This window comes from Dreissena polymorpha, chromosome 5, assembly GCF_020536995.1.
Source record: "Dreissena polymorpha isolate Duluth1 chromosome 5, UMN_Dpol_1.0, whole genome shotgun sequence".
NCBI lineage: Eukaryota > Metazoa > Mollusca > Bivalvia > Myida > Dreissenidae > Dreissena > Dreissena polymorpha.
The window spans coordinates 31,891,317-31,911,429 of record NC_068359.1 but is presented as its reverse complement, the minus strand read 5'-3'; the positions used below and the strand labels follow the sequence as shown (position 1 = coordinate 31,911,429).

The 20,113-nt window shown below is 35.3% G+C and overlaps 1 protein-coding gene and 1 long non-coding RNA gene across 10 annotated transcripts in view; both read right to left on the bottom strand.

Annotated features, from left to right (window-relative positions):
- Positions 1-842: 842 nt before the first annotated feature.
- LOC127881795 (uncharacterized) lies at positions 843-3,746 on the bottom strand. Of its 4 annotated transcripts, none has more exons than XR_008050277.1 (3): positions 3,106-3,746; positions 2,821-2,991; positions 843-2,763 (listed from the first exon to the last, which is right to left on the bottom strand). It is a non-coding gene; the product is annotated as an uncharacterized LOC127881795 (long non-coding RNA). The 4 variants fall into 4 exon arrangements; XR_008050275.1 differs by having other exon boundaries at positions 2,821-3,390; positions 3,448-3,746; XR_008050274.1 differs by having other exon boundaries at positions 2,821-3,333; positions 3,448-3,746.
- An 11-nt stretch (positions 3,747-3,757) lies between these two features.
- Positions 3,758-20,113, bottom strand: part of LOC127881757 (calcium-dependent secretion activator 1-like) — a 118,538-nt gene continuing 102,182 nt past the window's right edge. For all 6 annotated transcript variants that reach the window (XM_052429854.1, XM_052429855.1, XM_052429856.1 and 3 more), the window contains 6 exons: positions 17,277-17,351; positions 16,582-16,665; positions 11,171-11,278; positions 9,575-9,679; positions 8,283-8,369; positions 3,758-4,656 (listed from right to left, as the gene is read on the bottom strand). In XM_052429854.1, the coding sequence (XP_052285814.1) occupies positions 4,549-4,656; positions 8,283-8,369; positions 9,575-9,679; positions 11,171-11,278; positions 16,582-16,665; positions 17,277-17,351 (567 nt within the window). In that variant the 3' untranslated portion in view covers positions 3,758-4,548. The remainder of the gene's footprint in view (positions 4,657-8,282; positions 8,370-9,574; positions 9,680-11,170; positions 11,279-16,581; positions 16,666-17,276; positions 17,352-20,113) is intronic.

Sequence of the window (20,113 nt, the reverse complement as noted above, 5' to 3'; positions counted from 1 at the left end):
GACCAACCGACATGTGCAAAGCAATATACCCCCTCTTCTTCGAAGTGGGGTATTAATATATATTTCTGCCATGTTGTACAGAGGATGGCAAATTAATTTTGTTATGACATCAGGCCTGGATTAAGTTATAGCATTTAATCATCATTGTACAAGTGAACACGAAGCAGGAAACACTAGCTCATTTTTTAGTTTATATTTCGATATACTCTAAAACATCAAATGTCTAATATACACAAGTGAACAACAGAACAATCTTTAAATGCTTATATTACAATAAAAATGTATACTTTCAACAAGAAATAAAATGTACAAAATAAAATATAACTAACAAAATCTGAATGCTTACCCTTCAACAACCATAGACATACATTAACAGTGACTACCGGGTAAATTAAAAAATAACAATAAATAATAAATTATGTAGAGCATGTATAGAGATAGAGCATAGAAAAACGAAAATATTGCAGATAAATTGCACATTTGAGATTTCATGCGTAAGAATGTATATATTGTATATATTAAATAAATCCTATGAAAAAATCATCGATAAGAATTTAAAGAAATATCTAAACTGGGATTCACTCCCATTACTGCCTTGTGCAAACATCACATAGTCGTTTTAAAATCAGATTGAAATAAAATTAAACAACAAGCATAAATGGAATTTTTCTTTTGCAACTTTATGATAAACAGAAATGGATTTCTACTATCAGTTTATGATAAACAGAAATGGATTTCTACTATCAGTACATGATAAACAGAAATGGATTTCTATTATCAGTTTATGATAAACAGAAATGGATTTCTACTATCAGTACATGATAAACAGAAATGGATTTCTACTATCAGTTTATGATAAACAGAAATGGATTTCTACTATCAGTTTATGATAAACAGAAATGGATTTCTACTATCAGTACATGATAAACAGAAATGGATTTCTACTATCAGTTTATGATAAACAGAAATGGATTTCTACTATCAGTACATGATAAACAGAAATGAATTTCTACTATCAGCAAGCAAGAAAATGTTTCTGAATGAGACGAGCTTTCAAAGGAGCAAAAGCATTTAAAAATATGGAAACTACATCACACGCAGAATCACAGGAAATTTGAACGACATATTTTAAGCCACACACAAACAAGTATATAGAGACTGAGTCCACATTGTGTCCTACAGTGCAATTACATTAACTATTATAAATTTATTATTTATTTAAATTAATTTAAAGAAGCACAATGTATTGACACTATTTCTGATTTAGCACAACACATAAAATATGCAATTTCACTGTCAATACATGACCATTTTTTGTATGAATCATTTTGTAATGTCAAAGATGGTGAAAAAGAATTGATTCCAACAAATCCAGAAATTTGGTGTCGGTGAATAAAACCTAGTAATTACAGCAAACGTTACCATTTGTCATAGCTGAATTTGTCATAACAAACATAACCAACATCATTTACTTGGTAAGTCATGTTACTGACATTTAATACATTTTTACTTTTTTCCATGTATGCGTTTACTTTTGTGTCATACATCAACTATTAAAATATTAAGACAACTGTTTTGGTAAAAAAAGATGTTTAACGAAATTGACATGAGCGAACATGTCGTCTTCTGAATGTTAAAAGTAGTGTAACTGACATTTTGTTAAATTTCCAGGAGGAGCGAAAAATCACATTTGATTTTCAATTTTAAGAAGACTGTGCTAAAGATATGCATGTGCATATTGAAAGGAAATTTGAGGAGTTTAAAAAAAATCTTATTTTAAGAAAAGAATGCATTACAATAAACAAAGACAAAACAAAGAGTACATGTTGAGATAAACAGTACAAATTGTTGTCTGGACCCTCATAATGGTGAACACAGTTTTGTAAACAGTTATTACCAACCCAAACCTTACAAAAGAAAGATATTTACAAAGAACAATACACAGTGCATGAGAATGTACAATAGTGCAAACAATTACTATTGCAAGGTAAAAAGATGCGTTTGTTTCTCATTTGTTGAATGTACCTGTGAGCAAAAACATATACAAGTAGTATACAACCAAATCATTGGTAGACCATAAGTAATGAAGTGTTTTGTTTTTAACTCTTTACCACTTAAATACATTTTTTGACGCATTTGTATTCCCTTAGAAAGTTAAATCTAATTAAAGACCTTTCTTACTATATTCGAGTTTTAAAGGCTTCATTTCCAACCTTTATATACTGATGAGCAGCAAACAGCATAAAACCTGAACAGACTGCGAGTTACTCGCAGGCTGTTCTGGTTTTATGCTGCTTGCACATAGCCATTTTCACTTTGCTTCTAAGTTGGCAAGGGTTAATGTATCAAGTTCTTTAAATCAACAGTGATTAATGTATCAAGTTCTTTAAATCAACAGTGACTTTTCTAAGCTGATATGAATAAACATGGACATATGCTTATAAAAATGACGTACAAAAGTAAATGCTTATAACTGCAATAATTTTTGCTACGTGTACAATCTATGCTCAAGGACACACAAGATATGCGATTAAATAACATCTTGAGTAATTTTGAATGAAAGTTGTCTTATTTTATGAGAACAAGCAATGCCGCACAGATTGTATAACATTCAAGTGCACATGACACAGAGTATTTCTTATAATCACATACAAATGCTATGAATAATTCAAAATGTAATGCTAAATTTATGTTTTCGTTTGACTTCCATGAATGACCTTGAATGAATCCCTTTTTTCTGGCAATTATCTGATACCATAGAACCTACATGCATTGTTTTATGAATGGGTATCTGACAAAAGTATTCTGATACCATAGAACCTACATGCATTGTTTTATGAATGGGTATCTGATGAAAGTATTCTGATACCATAGAACCTACATGCATTGTTTTATGAATGGGTATCTGATGAAAGTATTCTGATACCATAGAACCTACATGCATTGTTTTATGAATGGGTATCTGACAAAAGTATTCTGATACCATAGAACCTACATGCATTGTTTTATGAATGGGTATCTGACAAAAGTATTCTGATACCATAGAACCTACATGCATTGTTTTATGAATGGGTATCTGACAAAAGTATTCTGATACCATAGAACCTACATGCATTGTTTTATGAATGGGTATCTGATGAAAGTATTCTGATACCATAGAACCTACATGCATTGTTTTATGAATGGGTATCTGATGAAAGTATTCTGATACCATAGAACCTACATGCATTGTTTTATGAATGGGTATCTGACGAAAGTATTCTGATACCATAGAACCTACATGCATTGTTTTATGAATGGGTATCTGACGAAAGTATTCTGATACCATAGAACCTACATGCATTGTTTTATGAATGGGTATCTGACAAAAGTATTCTGATACCATAGAACCTACATGCATTGTTTTATGAATGGGTATCTGACAAAAGTATTCTGATACCATAGAACCTACATGCATTGTTTTATGAATGGGTATCTGACGAAAGTATTCTGATACCATAGAACCTACATGCATTGTTTTATGAATGGGTATCTGACGAAAGTATTATCATGGTTTCTTAAAATTAATTCAGAATAAGAAAGTAAATTTCAACATAGATTACAGGAAAGATCAATATCATAAACTGACAGAAAAGCGATCAAACATTACACACTAAATGCACATGTATGTACAGATGTTAATCTTAACTCATACAAAGCAATGTTTTCTCAGCTTTACACAAAACAATACAAACTTTTAACAAACTCTTGTTGTTAATCTTAACTCATACAAAGCAATGTTTTCTCAGCTTTACACAAAACAATACAAACTTTTAACAAACTCTTGTTTCTTTGACAATTCCAGAAGGCTAAATTTAACATAAACAGGATGACCACATGGTCCCATGACTATAAACACTAAGCTTTTTCTAAGTCCTAATTTGAAACCAATGAATATTGACACCAAAATATTACATGCATTCTACAGTCAGTTTGAGATTGGAACCTGAACTAGTCTTGGTGCCATGAGGAGACTACGTTATGTCCATCATCAATGATTGAAACAATTTTTTACATAATTGGTTGCCGTCATGGGCAACCATCTTCAGCATCTTGGGTGCCCGGCAACGAGTAAAGAACCCGGCCAGAACCATTTACATGTCATAATTTATGCTTCTACATAATTTATGTTTCAAAAACTTTCTTTAAATATAATAATAGATGATAGAACAACAACACTGCTCACATGAAGCAATTTTATTACATCATGTCCTCTTATGAGTCTGATTTAAATAATTTAATAGGCCTAAATTAATGAAAATTTTAAATATTAAATATTATATTTCAAAAAAAATAAATTGATCCACTGTCAACATTTTTAAAACTAATTTACTAATATGGATTGCATCACTTTTTTCAAGCTTTAAACAAGCTCCCAGACTGACTTACAACTTTCAAAAATTGAGTTGCCTACATAAAAATCTACTCGCCCCGGGCTAAGGGGCAACCATTAGTTTCTATCCCTTGTCATAAAGTGCCCATGCCCAGTCTGCCATGGTGTGGGGTTTCTCAGTCCGATTCATCGCCGCTGGCACTGTTGTTGCCACCCATACCAGAGAGGAATCTCGTCTTGCTGCTGGTCTCTGATTGGGTGACAGACTGTGTGGCTTCCTCAACCTGCAGACACAGTCAGGTCAGACAATAGACACAGGTCAGGTCAGACAATATGGGACACATTCTGGGAAATCAGGCTTAATGCATGTTCGTAAATTATTGCCCCATATTGGCCAGTTTGGTCAGAGAATATGGGCCACATTCTGGGATATTATGGTTTAATGCATGTACGTACAGTGTCCACACAGGCTAATTAGGGAAAACACATTTCGCTTTAATGGTATTTTTCGCTCAAAGAAAGTAATCTTCTTAGCAAAAATCCAGTTAAGGCTTTATAGGCAGTGTAATAGACAGCTTAGGATACATGTAGGTGGACACTTATAGTGAATTATTGGTTTTTAGTTTTGTTGATTTTAGAACCTTGATGTTATTTTGTAGACACATTTAAAACTAAAACTTCAAGGCAATTATATTTCTTTCATTTTAATCAGAGAACAAGCTGCCTATCCATATTAATAAAAGTACTACATTAGATTATGATAATAAGAAATACATCATTGTAACTATTTTGATGGAGAAAATTCAAGACCTAAATGAAATATGCACTGTATTCATACATAATGAAAATAACAAGTTATATGTTTTATTCCATAAATAGATCTTTAAATGCTTAATGCTTTGTAATTTACACATCGATATATGATTATATAATAACAAGAGGGCCTGAAAGGCCCAAAATTGCTCACCTGAGATTCAAAGGAACTGACCTGTTCTGTGCAGCGCAAGATGTCATTAGAACAAATGTTCTAACCAACTTTCATGACTAATGAACACCCTGGCAGCGACGTTTTTCAACAGACCAGAACCATTTTCATACACATCCAAGATATCATTTAAACAAATATTCTGATAAAGTTTAATGAAGATTCATGAAGCCATATAAGGAAAAATGCCCCGCCCCCTGGTGGCCATATTTTTCAAGCAACTGGAACCATTTTGGAACTTGTCCAAGATATCATTGGGACAAATCTTCTAACCAAGTTTCATGACTATCAGACAATAAATGTGGCTTCTAGAGTGTTAACAAAGTTTAACTATAGCTATATTAGGAAAAATGCCATGCCACCTTGGCGGCCATGTTTTTCCACCAACCGGAACCATTTTTGAACTCATCCAAGATATCATTGGGACAAATCGTCTGACCAAGTTTCATGATGATCAGACAATAAATGTGGCCTCTAGAGTGTGAATATGGTTTTGCTAAAGCCATATATAGCCACATTACGAAAAATGCTTCGCCCCTTGGTGGTCATGTTTTTAAAGCAACCGAAACCATTTTTGAACTGATCCAAGATATCATTGGGACAAATCTCCTGACAAAGTTTCATGATGATCGGAAAATTAATGTGGCCTCTAGAGTGTTAACAAGGTTTTACTATAGCCATATAAGGAAAAATGCCCCAACCCCTGGCGGCCATAATTTTCAAGCAACCGACATCATTTTTGAAGCCTCTAGAGTGTTAATAAGATTTTACTATAGCCATATAAGGAAAACTGCCCCGCCCCTTGGCAGCCATGTTTATCAAGCAAACGTAACCATTTTCGAACTCGTCCAAGATATCATTGAGACCAATATTCTGACCAAATTTCATGTGTTTACAAGGCAAACGACGCACGATGGAAGACACACGACGGACAAAAGGCGATCACAAAAGCTCACCATGAGCACATTGTGCTCAGGTGAGCTAATAAGAAAATACAACAGCATGTGCATTAATATCAGATAACATTTCTTTTTTTTATGACATTCAAAATCAAAAGTTTAGCTAAACTCAAGTCTATATATTAAATGAAACATGCTTTACTGTGTCATAACATATTGCAGTGTCATGTTTTATGCATTTTAAACAATGTGTGAAAATCCCTTTCTTTTCAAATCAATTGCCAGAAAGTAAAACTTTTATAATGAAAACAGGTGCAAAATATTGAAACAATATTTTTTTAAACATTCCTGTGTGTGCATTCTTTATATACATGTACAATTTATGCAAGAAATCTTCAAAATAAGTCTTCAAATTCAAATTCAGCGTGATTCCTTCTCTCATGCAGCTTTCATTGTATCAAAACCCGAGGTTTTCCATGCACCTTTGTGAGCTTAAACATCCTTGTTTAGTTTGAATTCTCATGATCCATTTACATTATAAAAGATTATCACATGGCAATTACTTACATCATCTGATTTTTTCTTATACCTTACAAAGCATGGATTGGCTTTCTATTTATTACAAAGCAAAAAACAAAATAATTTTATCATGTGATATTTGTAAACTGACAAGAAAATAAAATAGTATTTCTTTTTGAATATACCTCATTAGTGTCATTATGATGTAAGGATATATAGAGGCCTATTAGAGGGTATTTGTTGGATTTGGTGGAATATCTCGTGATCATAGACAAAATATATTTTCACTTGTGGCTGTGCCATTGGTGAAAATATCATTTTCTATGATCACTTTTGAATTAAAATCGATATTCCACCAAATCCAACAAATTTTCTTGTTATTTTATGATTATTTTTGTATTTTTGCCATTCCGGACAATATAATCCCACGTTGGGTGCCCCCTATGTATTTTAAAAGGAAGCTCATCCGTATGTTTTTATAAACATCAATGCAGAGTTGTCTCCCTTGGTAAAACTGCCTTTAATTGGGGTCACAATGGGGAAACCAGTTTCCCCAAAGATATCTAAAAACAGTTCCAGGTAACCAATAAAAATTATTGATAATTTTCAATGTCATTTTGAAACAGTAAAATACCAGTTTTAAATCACTGATATTTCTCTATAAACCATCAGAAAGCATGAAATAAATATGGCAGAATGACAACAACATTTACTTTTTGTTGCACATACTGCACAAAGTAATAGGTAAGAATTTTGCAGGAACATCACACATTAGTTATACAAGTATAGTAATGCAGTACTAATTAATTAAATGGAATATTTAATAAATTACTTAACCCTTTGACTTCTTAATTTGTTTGACAGACAGGAGATTTTAAATGATCAAGAATAGTATTGAGTCTTGCCCTGGGAAAACAGGCCTTACAGCATGTGCAGAGTGTCTTCCCAGATTAGCCTGTGCAGTCTGTTAATCAGGGATAACAGTTTCCACATATCAGGAATCGTTCATATAAAGGAAGTCTCTTCTTAACAAAAACACTTAACGCACATGCATTAAGCCTCGTTTTCACAAAGTGTGGCTCATTTATTTGGTATATTTACTAGAAAAACGTTCAATTGTCTGATGCTTTGAATGCACATACAATTAGTCTCAGGGGTACTTAAATGCTATGTCAGTACAAAATTAGGCACGCAACACAAGGTTCATCTATTATTATTGGTCGACGCAAAATCTTCAACATAACCCTTGCCTTCCAGAAGCAAATTAACAATGGCTATGTGCAAACAACATAAAACCAGAACAACCTGCGCGTAACTCGCAGTCTGTTCAGGTTTTATGCTGTTTGCTGCTCATCAGTATCTAAGGCTTGGAAATGATGCCTTTAAAACTTGAATCTAGTAAGAAAGGCCTTTAATTAAAATGTTGCTTTCTGAGAGACTACAAATGCCTCAAAATACGTATCTAAGTGGTAAAGGGTTAAATACAGTGACATGTGATTAGCTTTACCTGAAGGCGGCTACAAATGGTCTGGTAGGTTTTACTGTTCAGTATGTGCTCCAAGACACCTTGCAGCTCAAAGTCTGAGTAACTTTTCTGAAACCAGAAAAAATATCTGAACATCAGTCTGGAAAAACAGGGCTTAATGCATGTTCACAAAGTATTGTCCCAGATAAGCCTGTGTGGAAAAAAATTTCCACATTGACTGGATTTTCCTACAGAAGAAACTTCCTTATATTAAAACATTTCATAAAAGCTGAAAGTGTCGTCCCTGATCAGCCTGCGCATATTGCACAGGCAAATCTTGGACGACACTTTACCCACATGCATTAAGCCCTATTTTCCCAGAAGGAGGCGTATGTGGTTCCGTTAACATGGGGACCAAAACTTAGTCACTCAGTACTGATAAAAGCATCAAAACTTTGTTTACCCAGTCCTTATCTTAAACACTGTAAGAAGTCAGAAAATGTTCACATCACAAAAACATTAAAAAAATCTGCAGCTATAAGGACATTCAAAAGATCATAGGTTTCATTGAAAAAAAGTGTTCAGATACAGTTTTTTAAAGATGGAATATCGCTAACACAAACACTGTTCATCAACATTTTTGACCAACAAAACATATTAATAGTTTCGAAAAGCAAGGGTAGTGAAACGCTACCATCCCTCATATATTTGTATTAAAAATGATAGATGCAACTTTTCAGTAAGGGAATTTCTGTCAAATCATTAATATAAGGGGGCATGAAATTTCATGCCAGTTACACACAAAAAAGAATTTTTATTGACATGTACATTCATGGATTTCTGATTTTGTAAAAAAAAAAGGAATATGGGTTGGTCATTTTCCTACCTGTTTGTGTTAAATTCATGGTTCGGTCACCCCACTAAATTAACAAGAATTATAATGGTTCAACAGCACAATCTTCATTTGAGCACTTAACCACTTGTCCCCTCGAGCTAAGGGACAACCAAAACACTTGATTTCACCCATTATCTTGTCTATGGCGTTTGCACAATGGTAGCATGTCTACCCTTATGATGGCATTTGGGCTCAATGCATGTGCATTAAGTGTCATCCCAGATAAGCCTGTGCAGTCTAAAACTTCCTGCTTTAACTGGATTTTCGCTAATACGAGACTCCCTTTTATAGAAAAATACCATCAAAGCAGAAGGTGTCGTCCCTGATTAGCCTGTGCAAACTGCACAGACCGATCTGGGATGAGACTTTATGCCCATGCATTAAGGCCAGTTATCCCACAGCGAGGCCCAAGGTGACGACACCATGGTTACGTGCCTACCCTAGTAATGGCCATGATGCAGGTGAGCTGGTAGGCGTGCAGAGACAGGTCCAGTCTGTCAGTCAGCCAGTCACATAGCATCTTCATCTGGTCTCCGTACCATTGCTGAAACATCAAACAGTCCGTGTGTACACATTACATTCCATTCCTGAAACATCAAACAGTAAGTATGTACACATAACATAGCGTACCATTGCTGAAACATCAAACAGTCGGTGTGTTCACATTACATAGCGTACCACTGCTGAAACATCAAACAGTCAGTGTGTTTACATTACATAGCGTACCATTGCTGAAACATCATACAGTCAGTGTGTACACATTACATACATAGCGTACCATTGCTGAAACATCAAACAGTCGGTGTGTACACATTACATTCCATTGCTGAAACATCAAACAGTCGGTGTGTACACATTACATTCCATTGCTGAAACATCAAACAGTCAGTGTGTACACATTACATAGCGTACCATTGCTGAAACATCAAACAGTCTGTGTGTTCACATTACAAAGCGTACCACTGCTGAAAATTCAAACAGTAAGTGTGTTCACATTACATATTGTACCATTGCTGAAACATCAAACAGTCGGTGTGTTCACATTACATAGGGGTATAATTAATTCCCGGAAATGTTTAAAACGCCCCGGTTTTTGGACAAACATATTAGCAATATCAGCTTTAACTTATGCTGAAACATCAACACTCGATGCGTACAAATTTACAGAGTTTTTCATTAATTCCTCAACAACGAGTAAGACATCATAGCATTTTTAAACTATTAAATTATATTCACTACCTTTTTGAAGATTTAGCATAAAAAACAACAACATAATATATTATAATCCCCTCAAACTTATGGCAATTATGTGCTAACTTTAAAACTACTGGTAAAGGAAACCCCTGATTATATACTTCAAGAACTGTGACTATCCCCTAAAAATAGTATTCGTCTAATGAAATTTTAATGTGATACTTCAACACTTTTTGCACTTTTACCTTGAAATAAATGTATTCCAAAGGAGTTCACTTATCCCTTCAATATTTCCACGGCTGTAGTAGATTTTCACACTTCAGAATTGCATGACATCATTTCTTCGATTTGAAGAAGTCTAAGTGTTCATTGTATTTATGTAAATAATTGTATACATGCAATTGTTGTTTTTCATGTGAGTGACTTATCTGACTTACACAGCTGAATGAAGCCTCATTCAAATTTGGTTAACACAGTTTTTTATTCACAAAGCACCTTTTCAATCAAAATGCAGGTCACCCTAGCGTAGTGGATATCATGTCCGCCTAGCGACCAGGAGGTCACAGGTTCGATCCCCACCGTGGCAGCTTTTTTTAGATCTGAGTACTGGTTCTAGTGCCAGGAAACGGACTCGAGAGCGTTTTAAATAAGCCTTAGGCTTTCTATGCAATCGAGCTAAATAATAGGTTTAAACTCATCAATATGAACATACCTCAAATATGGTGAGGACAAACAGTCCATCAATGTGAACATACCTCAAATATGGAGAGGACAAACAGTTCATCAATGTGAACATACCTCAAATATGGTGAGGACAAACAGTTCTTTATGATGAACATACCTCAAATATGGAGAGGACAAACAGTTCATCAATGATCTTCTGCCTCAGGGTATCCAGATTGCCCCTCATGAAGTCTACATAGGCCTTGCCCAACTCATTGACTGGTTTCTGCAAACACAGTAAGACAATACGTTGATTACACATACGAGCCTCATTCTGGGAAAACGGGGCTTAATGCTTGCACAGGCTAATCTGGGACAACACTGTACGCCTAAACTGGATTTTCATTTAGAAGAGACTAGTTTTCAGAAGTGTCATTCCCGATTAGCCAGTGTGGACTGCACAGGCTAATTTGGAACACAACTTTACACACATGCATTAATCCCAGTTTTCCCAGAATGAAAGTCCATTCATAACATATATATATATATTATATTACAAAAGTATATCGTAGATTAATGAGAAAACAAGAGGGTCTGAAAGGCCCAAAGTCGCTCACCTGAGATGCAAATGAACTGAACTGCTCTGTGCAGCCCCATTAGATATCATTAGAACTAAATGTTCTGACCAAGTTTCAAGAAGAGCGAACTATAAATGTAAATTTTAGAGTGCTAGCAAGGTTTTACTATAGCCATATTAGAATAAATTAAAACTCTCTCTGGTGGCCATGTTCTACAACAGACCGGAACTATTTTTGAACTGATCCAAGATATCATGTTAACAAATGTTCTGACCATGTGTTATGAAGAATGGACAATAAAGTCTTTTAGAGTGTTAACAAGTTTTTACTATAGCCATATAAGAAACAAGGGCTGTTTGTAAAACATGCATGCCCCCCTATATGGGCTATAAGTTGTAGTAGCAGCCATTGTGTGAATACGTTTTTTGTCACTGTGAACGGTGGTGGTGGTGGTGGTGGTGGTGGTAGTGTAGTAGTAGTAGTAGTAGTAGTAGTAGTAGTAGTAGTAGTAGTAGTAGTAGTAGGTAGTAGTAGTAGTAGTAGTAGTAGTAGTAGTAGTAGTAGTAGTAGTAGTAGTAGTAGTAGTAGTAGTAGTAGTAGCAGTAGAAGTAGTAATAGTAGTAGTAGCAGTAGCAGTAGAAGAGTAGTAGCAGTAGCAGTAGTAGAGTAGTAGTAGTAGTAGTAGTAGTAGTAGTAGTAGTAGTACTAGTAGTATTAGTAGTAGTAGTAGTAGTAGTAGAGTAGTGGTAGTAGTAGTAGTAGTACTAGTAGTAGTAGTAGTAGTAGTAGTAGTAGTAGTAGTAGTAGTACACATGTAGTAGTAGTAGTAGAAGTAGTAGTAGTAGTAGCAGCAGCAGCAGCAGCTGCAGTAGCAGCAGCAGCAGCAGCAGCAGCAGCAGCAGTAGTCGTAGTAGTAGTAGTAGCAGTAGTAGTAGTATGCATTACAAAAATGCAGTTAGCCTTACATTTGGTAAAATTTAAATATATTACAAGGGAGGCAAATGCTGTAACAATAAATTTAAACTTATTGCATTTGTTTCCCCTGTATATAAATAAGATATAATAGTGTATTACCTCCCCTGTCCTGCTTTTATTTATATTAATCAACAAAATTAAACATTAACACAATATTTAATATACAAAATATACAAAAAATCTCATATTCTGATAATATTTTTACTGATCCACTGTATTTTACTAAAAGGATGATGTTTCATTGGACTGATAATATAGATTTAGGATTACAGACCAGTTGCTTCAGTAATATTGTTCAGAGTGTGCCCTGTTGGCCGCTTATGCATTCTTGAGTTATCATTCAAAAACCATTTTACTATTTTGAGTCACCGTGACCTTCACCTTTGACCTAGTGACCCCAAAATCAATAGGGGTCATCTGCGAGTCATGATCAATGTACCTATGAAGTTTCATGATCCTAGGCCCAAGCGTTCTTGAGTTATTGTATGACAACCACCTGGTGGACGGACGGACCGACGGACCGACCGACTTGAGCAAAGCAATTTACCCCCTCTTCTTCGAAGGGGGGCATAAAAATGTCCCCCCCAATGCGGCCACCTTTTTAAAGCAACCGGAACCATTTTTAAACTCATTCAAGATATCATTGGGATAAATCTTCTGACTGAGCTTCATTAAGATTGGACAATAAATGTGGCCTCTAGAATGTTGACAAGGTTTTTTAATAATAATATATAGCCATTTAAGAAAAAATGCCCCGCCCCATTGCGGCCATGTTTTCGAGCAACAGGAACCATTTTCGAACTCATCCAAGATATCATTTGGACAAATCTTCTGACTATGTTTCACGAAGATGGGACAATAAATGTGGCCTCTAGAGTGTTAACAAGGTTTTACAATATCCATATACACTACGTCTAGCGCGATTTCTGCCAGCGTGGACAATCAGTTCATCAATGATTCATCAATGTGTTCAGAGCATGGTCCCATGGTGATCACAGTGACAGTGGGTGAGCATCGGGGACGTTAATGGGAAATCGATCTCACAGTGGACCACCGCGAACACGGTGGACCATCACGGTGGTTCGCGGTGATAACAAGTTAATGTATAGCATCTGCATGAAGTTTTACTCAATGTTTATTTAAAGAATGGTTTTTGTTAACATTTCGTTTATGCACATATAGCTTGCCAATAATTACATATAAACATGTTTAATGTACATATAATTTGATACCTGACCATTTTAGTGATTTCCTGTTTCTATTGTAACATTTATTGATTTGAATATACATTCGAGTTTTCGGCAGTAAGTATTCAATTCAGTGATATTTTAAATAAAGCATATCAGTTGTTATGTTGGCGATTGACTATTGTATAAACCTGTTTTATTAAGTAACAAGTTAATTTTGTCACATACTCTAAAGAAAAATCGAATTAATATTGTGACTAATATTGATGTATTAAATATCACAATATTAACATTACTTCGTTCAATTAACGCGGAACCATTATGTCTACCGTCTCCCATTTAGAGTTGATAGTTATTTTATTTAGTATAAGATATGTCTGTTCGTAATTAGTTTCTTTGAATGCCAGATTAGTTTCTTTATTTACCAATTAACCTACTATCAAAATATATTGCCGTCTAAGCGAGTAGATGAGAGTGTGAATATTTGTTGTGATTGTAATATAAATTACAGTCAGAAGTGAGAAAAGGCGTACAAATACCATCTGTACAGGTCTGTTTTGTGTAAATGGACATGAACATCAAATTCTCTATCTTTTATTAGATATTGTAAAATGATGTAGACATCAAATTTTCCTTCATTTTTTTAAAAGTAAACAACCAATGTATTCGTATTTTAATAAGGGAAATGAACAATAAAAGTATATAGATGTATTAAAAACTCATATTTGTTATATTATGTATTTTAATAAATGTTTATGATAGAAATATTAACAAGGGCTGTTTGTAAAACATGCATGCCCCCCATATGGGCTCTCCGTTGTAGTGACAGCCATTGTGTGAATGTTATTTTTGTCACTGTGACCTTGACCTTTGACCTAGTGACCTGAAAATCTATAGGGGTCATCTGCGAGTCATGATCAATGTACCTATGTATTTTTACGATCCAAGCAATAAGCGTTCTTGAGTTATCATCCAGAAACCATTTTACTATTTCGGGTTGACCTTTGACCTAGTGATCTGAGAATCAATAGGGGTCATCTGCGAGTCATGATCAATCTTCCTATCAAGTTTCATGATCCTAGGAATAAGCATTCTTCAGTTATCATCCGGAAACCATTTTACTATTTCAGGTCACCGTGAACTTGACCTTTGACCTAGTGACCTCAAAATGGAAAGGGGTCATCAGCGAGTCATGATCAATGTACCTATCAAGTTTCATCATCCTAGACCCAAGCGTTCTTGAGTTATCATCCGGAAACCACCTGGTGGACGGACCGTCAGACCGGACCGACAGACCGAAATGAGCAAAGCAATATACCCCCTCTTCTTCGAAGGGGGGCATAAAAATCTTGTTATTGTTGTTATTACGTTCATATTTTTTTCGAAAAACATATCCTTGGTTGTACCTGAAGTAAAATCTTTAAAACAGCTTCACAAAAGCTCACTGTGAATATTATGACACGTTCAATTCACTGCAATTTCGTATCAATATTTTTTGAATACAATTTAAACAAAACATGAAGTATGAAACGCAATCTATACTCACGCTCCATGTAAGACATGTCAAATGATTATGTAAACAGGATAACTATAATATAAAAGAGTTGAAAAGAGTATTATTTTAATGTGCAGAATTAAATACACATGTAAAATATAATGGACATGTTTATTCACATGAACCTGTTATTCACCGCAAAATACAGAGGCTGTGGTGATCCAACATGATCGCGTGATCCACTGTGATCGCGGTGGTACACAGTGAGATTTATTGCCCGATAAAGCCCGCTCTTGAGTTCTTATCAACATATTTGATCGAGTCTGTCACCACGATTTTCCACAGATACATCACTGCTTTCCACGGTGTATCGCAGTGACGAAAGTAGTTTCCACGCTGGGCTAAATCAGGGTGATGCGTAGCGGAAGGTGGAATCGCGCTAATCGTAGTGTAGCTTTCAGTATTGTGATTTCTGTTGTATGTTTGTTTTCCAGAAAAGCTTGTTGCACATAGCCATTTCTCTTTGCTTCTGAGTGGGAAAGGGTTTAACGTTTCCCACTTAGAAGCAAACACAACATGGAGGTTATATGCAACCAGTATAAAGTCCAGAACAAGGTTCAGGTTTTCAGCTGTTCAGAAAGTCCCCTAGTAATAGCGGGTACTTACCGTAAGTGAGAGAATGGAAAAGAAGAAAGTCCCATCCTTGTAGGGGGTACTTACTGTAAGTGAGAGAATGGAAGAGAAGAAAGTCCCCTCGTAGCGGGTACTTACCGTAAGTTAAAGAATGGAAGAGAAGAAAGTTCCCTCCTTGTAGCGGGTACTTACCGTAAGTGAGAGAATGGAAGAGAAGAAAGTCCCCTCGTAGCGGGTACTTACCGTAAGTGAGAGAATGGAAGAGAAGTGTTCCCTCGTAGCGGTTACTTACCGTAAGTGAGAGAATGGAAGAGAAGATAGTCCCCTCGTCATAGGGGTTACTTACCGTAAGTGAGAGAATAGAAGAGAAGAAAGTCTCCTCCTCTAATGGGTACTTACCATAACTGAAAGAATGGAAGAGAAGAAAGTCCCCTCGTCATAGTGGGTACTTACCGTAAGTGAGAGAATGGAAGAGAAGAAAGTCCCCTTGTCATAGCAGGTACTTACCATAAGTGAGAGAATGGAAGAGGGAAGAGAAGACAGTCTCCTCGTCATAGCGGGTACTTACCGTAAGTGAAAGAATGGTAAAGCAAGCCCCCTCGTAGCAGGTACTTACGGTAAGTGAGAGAATGGAAGAGAAGAAAGTCCCCCCCTCCTAGCAGGTACTTACTGTAAGTGAGAGAATGGAAGAGAAGAAAGTTCCCTCATAGCGGGTACTTACCGTAAGTGAGAGAATAGAAGAGAAGAAAGTCCCCTCGTCGTAGCGGGAGAGCTTGCTGAGGACGGACTCCAGAACAGACAGCAGCTGCAGAACAAGAGTGTCATATAACAAATACAATTTTGAATATGGGTACTTTGAATTCATGAGTGATCGTAGAAAATGATATTTTCACGAGTTGAGCAGCCACAAGTGAAAATATATTTTTTCTATAATCACTCATAAATTAAAATCGATATCCCACCAAATAAAAAAAAAATCTTATTATTTTATGCTTACAAATGATTATTTTTGTTTATTTTTGTACAATTTAATTCCCCGTTTGGCGCCCCCAAATGTTATAAGATTTTTTAAGGTCAAATGAAGCTAATTCGTATGTTTTTATAAAAAAATCAATGCAGAGTAGTCGTCCTTGGTAAAAATTGTAAAGTCGGGGGTCACAATTGGGAAACCAAAGATGTCTAAAAATAGTTCCGGTAAAACAATTAAAATTAAATATAATTTTCACTGTTATTTTTCACAGTTTGAAACAGTGAAATATCAGTTTTAATTCACTGATATTTCTCTATAAACCATCGGAAAGCATAAACATATTTACACATGCATCTGACATATAATCATTATCAATACATTATGAGCATTTTATGATATCATCAGATCCCATTTCAAAAAAGATTGAATGACAATATTTGCCATACCTTTTCAATGATGCATTTCACCATCTGCACCTGTACCCTCTCTAGAAACTCGTCAATCTTCGTGTGATACTGATGCTGAAGTCAGAGCATGTGCAGTTTATGGTTATGATACACTGTATTGAAAGTTGAAAACAATTTCATAAAAGATTTACTGGGAAAGAAAGACGTTGTAAGGAATCTGAATGATTATGAATTCTTAAAGACATTACATGTATATTCACTTTGTACCACTCTGATACTCACTTTGACACGGTTGTAGTCCCTTTGGAAACCATTCTAAATTCAAGAATTTCGGGCTTCATTTCCAACCCTTTAATACTGATGAGCAGCAAAGAGCATAAAACCTGATCAGCCTGTGAGTTAACACAGGCAGTCCTGGTTCTATGCTGGTTGAAAAAGCAGTTTTAAATTTGCTTCTAAACAGGAAAGGGTTCAGCAAATACATTGTCAGAACTTCTCAGTCAAAACAGCTTACAGCGGCATATAGAGATATTTTCCCATTAATATAGAACATATCAAAACAAATAATATTTTTTCAAATAAATATGTTAAATATAATTATAAAAGATATTTTAAACAGTATCAATATGTATTTTACTACATGCATACTGTGGGAAAACAGTTTCATCAACAAAATTCATGCAATTGAAGACAATTTTACAGCATGACAATACCATATCTATAGGATGAATGCATATTTTCACAAATCATTTTTGTTTCAAACAATTTCACAACTACCAAAAACTAGCAAGAATTTAATATAAATATTATATTTTGTAAACATACAATAGTGTAAAAGTCATTATTAAACCCCTGTAATTTGATTTAAAGAGTTCATGATTCACCGCTTATCTAAAGATAAACAAGGGCTGTTTGTAAAACATGCATGCCCACCATATGGGCTGTCCGTTGTAGTCGCAGCCATTGTGTGAATACGATTTTTTTCACTGTGACCTTGACCTTTGACCTAAAAATCAATAGGGGTCATCTGCGAGTCACGATCAATGTACCTATGAAGTGTCATGATCCTAGGCAAAAGCGTTCTTGAGTTATCATCCGAAAATCATTTTACTATTTCGGGTCACTGTGACCTTGACCTTTGACCTTGTTACCTCTAAATCAATAGGGGTCATCTGCAAGTCATGATCAATCTACCTATTAAGTTTCATGATCCTAGGCGTATGCGTTCTTGAGTTATCATCCGAAAACCATTTTACTATTTCGGGTCACCGTGACCTTGACCTTTGACCTAGTGACCTCAAAATCAATAGGGGTCATCTGCGAGTCATGATCAATCTACCCATGAAGTTTCATGATCCTAGGCGTATGGGTTCTTGAGTTATCATCCGGAAACCATTTTACTATTTCGGGTCACCGTGACCTTGACCTTTGACCTAGTGACCTCAAAATCAACAGGGATCATCTGCAAGTCATGATCAATCTACCCATGAAGTTTCATGATCCTAGGCTTATGCGTTCTTGAGTTATCTTTCAAAAACCATTTTACTATTTCTGGTCACCGTGACCTTTGACCTAGTGACCTCAAAATCAATAGGGGTCATTTGCGAGTCATGATCAATGTACCTATGAAGTTTCATGATCCTAGGCCCAAGCGTTCTTGAGTTATCGTCTGACAACCACCTGGTGGACCGACCGACAGACCGACCGACCGACATGAGCAAAACAATATACCCCCTCTTCTTCGAAGGGGGGCATAATTACATATACAACAGGGCCATGATGGCCCTGACATGAGATCAATTGTGTGAGACTTGACCTAGTGACCTAGTTAATTCTTTCAGTGCTGGTACCGAATTTTGAAGGCCTTTGCAAACAGTTTGGATGCAGATGAGACAGAGCATGGCGTCTCATCAGGATCCAAACTGTTTGCTATTCTGATAGTATTCTTTGGAAAAAAAATCGAAGAAAATGCTAATTTTAGGCGACAAATTTCCCAGCATGCAAAGGGTTAATACAGATTCAAACATGGCATTGAAATTGTCCAGATAAATATGCTGACCATGTTACATCAAAATAAATGTGGCTCATAGAGGGACAACAAGGTTTTTTACATTTGACCTAGTGACCTATTTTTTTTACAAATGTTACCCACATTCGAACTCTGCTTATATCCTTTGCACACCTGTAACGTATTAGAACATACACATTTTTTCTCACCTCAAAACCGGGGCGATTTTTGCAGTGAACGACTACAACGTTATAGAAAGCATACAAATTTCGTTGTTTCAAAACCTGACCCGATTTAAGCGTAGGAACCCTGAAACTTTTTTCTAAAATAAAATAGAATTATCAATGTTTGTAAATGAACTGAAACTAAATCAAAGATAAAAATTGAATAAAGACTGCGACGTTCGAATGTTCAATACGTATACAGTCTGTTTACTATAAACTTGTCAAATAAAGTTTCGACCATTTATGGTAAATAATTGAGAGTTATAATTAATAAATATTTAAATTTTCAAAATTCATCTTAAAAAAAGCAAATGAGTGGTATTTTGAAAACAATGATTTTCTGTCATGTGTGTGGTATAATCTTAACAAAGTTCTGCATTTCGAATGTTTATATGACAACCTTTTGGCAAAAAATATCAAATCATACAACAGATCATGTGCAATAGTGTTTATTGATCTGTATTGATTTTTTCAAAAATACGTTTTTATACTTTACAGAGGTTTATTTGCTATTGACAAAGTTCGTAAAAATACATTACAGGTCTTTTTAGTATTCTTATGCAAGTCATTTTTCAGTTGTATAAAAGCGTAAAAAAATATGGTAGAAACCGCTATGGGGCATCCCTTTCTATAACAATTTATAC